At 45.9% G+C, this 5,245-nt stretch overlaps 1 protein-coding gene across 1 annotated transcript in view; it reads right to left on the bottom strand.

Moving 5' to 3' along the window:
- Window positions 1-2,279: 2,279 nt before the first annotated feature.
- Window positions 2,280-5,245, bottom strand: part of LOC109957450 (natterin-3-like) — an 8,221-nt gene continuing 5,255 nt past the window's right edge. Inside the window, exons 2-3 of the mRNA XM_020595342.1 lie at window positions 3,124-3,596; window positions 2,280-2,998 (exon numbers count right to left, since the gene is read on the bottom strand). Coding sequence (XP_020450998.1) covers window positions 2,504-2,998; window positions 3,124-3,596 — 968 coding nt within the window. The 3' untranslated portion in view covers window positions 2,280-2,503. The remainder of the gene's footprint in view (window positions 2,999-3,123; window positions 3,597-5,245) is intronic.

Raw genomic sequence — 5,245 nt, 5'->3', positions numbered from 1 at the left:
CGCTTTGCGGATGATGTTGTTCTGTTGGCTTCATCAGTTCAAGCACAGCATGCACTGGAGGGGTTTGCAGCCGAGTGTGAAGCGGTAGGGGTGAGAATTAGCACCTTCAAATCTGAGGCCATGGCTCTCAATTGGAAAAAGGTGGATTGCTCTCTCCGGGTTGGGGCGGGTTGCTCCCTCAAGTGGAAGAGTTTAAGTATCTTGGGGTCTTGTTCACGAGTGAGGAAAAAATGGAGTGGCAGATTGACAGGCGGATCGGTGTGGTGTCTGCAGTAATGCGGTCTCTGTACCGGTCTGATGTGGTGAAGAAGGAGCTGAGACTTAAGACGAAGCTTTCAATTTACCGGTCGATCTACGTTCCTGCCCTCACCTATGGCCATGAACTTTGGATCATGACCGAAAGAATGAGATCGCGGGTACAAGTGGCAGAAATGAGCTTCCTCCAGAGAGTGGCTGGGCGCACCCTTAGGGATGAAGTGCAGAGCTTGGTCACCCGTGAGGAGCTTGGAGTAGAGCCGCTGCTCCTCCACATCAAGCGGAACCAGTTGAGGTGGCTCGGGCACCTGTTTAGGATGCCTCATTGATGCCTCCCTGGGGAGGTATTCCGGGCATGTCCTACCGGGAGAAGGCCTCGGGGCAGACCCAGGACATGTTGGAGAGACTATGTTTCTCAGCTGGCCTGGGAATGCCTTGGGGTTCCTCCTGAGGAGCTAGAGGAGGTGTGTGGGGAGAGGGAAGTCTGGGAGGCTCTGCTCAGGCTGCTGCCCCCGTGACCCAGTTTCGGATAAAGCAGACGAAGATGGATGGATGGGTGAGTGAGGACCTCACTCGGACACTTAACACCACACAGCTGGTCAAGAAGGCCCAACAGCGGCTGTACTTCCTGAGGAGCCTGAGGAGGTTTGGCATGTTGCCTAGGATCCTTTGCAACTTCTATAGCTGCAAAAAGAACACCCCTTGAGAGCATCTTGACCAGCTGCATCACCGTCTGGAATGGCAGCACTACTGCTATGGACTGCAAGCGCCTGCAGAGAGTGGTAAAGACTGTGGAGAAGATCACTAGGACTCCACTGCCCTCTCTGCAGAGCATTTACCACTGCAGAGTGTGTATGAAAGCTGCCTCCATCCTCAAAGACCCCATCCACCCCCAGCATGGACTGTTCACCTCCCTACCTTCTGGTTCAGAAGTGTGAAGTGTAGGACCTCCAAACTATCTAATCTACCTCATGTACTTCCACCTGTGATGTTTTTTTATATGCTGCTTTAAAGTGCCTTAGATTTGTGTTTATTGCTTATTTAGATTTGTGTTACTGCTAATCTACTTTATATTTCATTTGTATTTTGTGGCATTCGTGTGGACAGCAAAGTAAGAATTTCATTGTACAGGGAAACACATTTCCTAACTGTGCATATGACAAATAAACACTTTGACCTTGACCTTGTCTGTGAACCCCTCAAGACTGATGAACCCAGCACCTTGCGGGGCACAGAAAACAAAAAACTGACTGCCAAAAATCACTAACAGTCAGCAAAAACGTATTTCAAAAAAACAGCTGATGATGATGAAAACAACAGTGAATTTGCCATTGGAGCATGGCTAACAGCAGCACCGCTTCACCTGTTGAAACAGAATCATCTAGCATTAGTAGCACCTGCTCTGCAGAAAGGAGCTGGAAACTGTGGAAAATCAGAAGGTTGCACCAAAAGGAGAAGAAGAGCTGACATTCTTCGCCACCAGTGGGAACAATGAGCTTGTTGATCCGTTACCACTGAGAAACACCACAGTATCATATTACAACAGTGATAAAGATATGTCTCTGATTTCGTTCATCTTCAGTCAGTAGAAGCACAGCTGTGTGGGCTAAAATGGTTTTTAATGTGTTTTAAAAACAAAAAGTAGGGGCCTCAAAAACTAACAGCCTAGGGCCACAGATTTTCTTAATGCGGCCCTGTAACCAAAAAAAGCGTTATAACAACATGTGAGGAGCTAAAACATAAATAAGATATGAAACTAAAACAATTGTGTCAAAGTAGAGACACAGCAAACAGCCAGTGATGCCACTGAACATGTCATTTTTATCAGTTTATAGTTTGTGGATCCAAACTGGAAAGACAATGTGAGCCGGCCTCCATTTCTAGTTGTGTACTACTACAGCCGCTGCTGTCGGCCTCCAGTGAAGATCCAAACAGTCCCACTGAACATGCACACAGCTGCAGCAGCTGCTGTGGATGAACCTCATGTATTTAATAACTTACATGGTCAGAAAAACATGATACCCACTTTATTTGTTAATTACAAAATAACTATTCAAAGACATTTAAAGCAACAAGTTACATTTTTAAGATGCATAACTGAAAGTAACGTCTGCTGCTAATAATTCTGACATTTACTATACTCAAATATGCACAAGGCCTCATGTTGGCCTGATTTAAAATTTCTTTTTGCAGTACATGTGGTAAATGACGATTAGGCTTAGTACAAATTCTACATACACTGATGTCTTTAGGAACAAGGCCTGGCGTCGGGAACAGGTTCACATCTGTCCACCACAGCCCGGACTTCTCCAACCTCGACACTGTTGTAGGTCCCAGAGATGGATGTTGATGTGGTCGCACCACTTTTGCAGGTGCGGGTGAGACGTGCAGTGAAAGGGATGTCTGCCTTGTACTTATATCCCAGCAGCCTGACTTTGCAGCTGTGGTTTGGTGGGACATCAAGCTTTACAGATATAGAGTGTTGAACCTGTTCTACATAGGTATGTCCTCCTGAGGCCTGGAATGTCACCTCAACGCTGACCTCAACACCTCCGGAGGCAATACTGGGGATACCTGCAGAAAAGGTTGTCTTGACACCCGCTGTGATGGAACCGCCCACGTCCCACCTTTTCTCCACCCGATTGGTCTTTGAGAGAGTAGTTGTTTTTGACACTGGACTGCAGTCATTGTTGGTGATGGCAGAGACACGAATGGTCTCTGGGGGTACTTGAGGATCTGAGCGCTATTAGTGTTGTACTGGACGTCGTGAACGTGCACGTTGTCAATATCCATACAGATGGTCAGGACCTGGTAGGGCGGGTCACTAGCTGAATATAAAGGATGGATCTTGCCCATAACAAGACCCACTGGCATGACTGGCATGAGACTGTGCTTGTTTTCCCCTACATACCTGTTAAGATCAGAGCAGGTACTGACCGGCAGTGAACTATCAAAGGTATCCTTCCATTCCAGGATCTCAAAGTTGTCTTCATTCACAAGGAGATGGAAGCTGTTGGTATGAAACATGAAGGAGTCCGAGGTGTAACGGCAGCTCCCTAGATCAGGATTGTAAAAGCCACAGTAGCAGTTATAATGGCAAACATATTCGATACGTTGAGCGTTTTCATTGTAAATGGAAACAGTTCCGTTGGGGACAGAACTACTGTTGTGGAACCACTCCTGCCGTTTCAGTTTGCCATAATCAGACACTGAGGAGGACAACTGAATCAGTCTCTTCTGTTCAAACTTAGCAGGATGCAGATGCAGTTGACGTCTTGTTGTCAACGTGTTGACTGTGATTTCAGGAACTCTGTCCTCCAGATTTGGGTTCAGCAGAGAGGCTGTAGAAAAGAGCAGGGGAAGTGTTGAGACCAAATCCATCAATCAATCACATAATAATAATCACCTTTATTGGCCAAGTATGCTACACACAAGGAATTTGTTTCCGGTACAGAACCAAGGCAGCCATCTGCGGCACCACCTCAACCAGTGGCTCTAACCGTCGGGGGCAATGGGGGGGGTTCATTGTCTTGCCCAAGGACACTTCGACACGTGGACTGTAGGCATCGAGATTTGAACCTTCAACCTTCTGGTTGGGAGACAACTGCTCTACCCACTGCACCACTGTCGCCTCCCCACACCACCTCCTGGACACAAAGTGTTTGACCTCCTCCCATCTGGGCAGTGCTACGGGTCACTGTTTGCCAAAACCACCACAGACAAGGACAGTTTCTTCCCCCGGCCGTCATTCTACTGAACAGTTAATCCATAGGGAGAAACAGCAAACACCACAGTGCAACAACCTATAGAAGTAACATGTACGTGCATATTTTCGGTTATCCAGGTCATAGTCAGCTGAAAAGCTTAGAACCTTACAGCAGCAGCAGCAGCCGCTCCACAAACGTGTGGCCCAACACAGATGGGCCAACTCCAGTGGACCAGAGTCAGCAGTCCACCTCAACCTAAAAGACAAATGACATTCTTTCAAGGATGGTGAAGTCCAGATCCTCTCCAGAGAACATCGCTGGTTTGAGACAGGAGTTAAGGAAGCTATTTTTGTCCAAAAAGAACACCCCTCATTAAATAGGGGTGGTGGACTGAGGCACAACTTGTCATCCATCTACAACTCTGTTTTGAGATCTCTGCTCAAACATGCCCACCAGGACAATAGGAGTCGGTCGACAGGGGAGGATTCAAAGACAGGTAACAATGCTCACCGATACTGGGCTATGCTAGGTATTTTTAGTCAGATAGATATTGGATAGATACTTTATGTATTAGAAATGTTTAGTGGAGATAGGATGTATAGTTAGACTGTTAAATGCTTAGGTATGCTTATGAGTTTCTACAGGGTACATCTGGTGAAGGATATTAGGGAGAAGAGTTGATGACTGTTAGCAGACAGGATGTTTAATATTATTATTACGACGTTGTTAGGTATTTTTTAGTCAGATAGATATTGGTTAGATATTTGTTGTATTAGAAATGTTTAGTGGAGACAGGATGTCTAGCTCAGGCTGTTACATGCTTAGTCATTCTCATGGGTTTCTTGCAGGGTGCATTATGGTCAAGGATAACCAGATAGAAAAGTTTGACTGTCAGCAGGCAGGAAGAATATTGTTATTATTATGATATGTTTAACTGTAATTGTAATCATAATATTTTCTTATGTGTAATGTCATGACATGTCACTAGATGTCATGTCAGAATGTTCTTAGATACACACCACGAAATCAACACTCATACACATTGATTCTCTCCATGTTTTGACTACTGCTACGGCCCGCTGTAAAGCTGGCATATCAGGTGATGCCACGGTTTGATGTCCCTGTGTAGTATGGGGCTAGCCCAACCGAAGTGATAAAATGTATAGGCATTAATGGTTCAGGGTCTTTTCATTCTTCATCTGCCTGCGCGCAGGATTGGAGGTGGAAGATATCTGGACGTGTAATGTTAATTTTACCTGTGATTCTTTGAATAAACCAGCACG

This window comes from Monopterus albus, unplaced genomic scaffold, assembly GCF_001952655.1.
Source record: "Monopterus albus unplaced genomic scaffold, M_albus_1.0 scaffold26.1, whole genome shotgun sequence".
Taxonomy (NCBI): Eukaryota; Metazoa; Chordata; class Actinopteri; order Synbranchiformes; family Synbranchidae; genus Monopterus; species Monopterus albus.
Note: the sequence above shows the minus strand (reverse complement) of the source record. Positions and strands in the feature narration are given on the sequence as shown.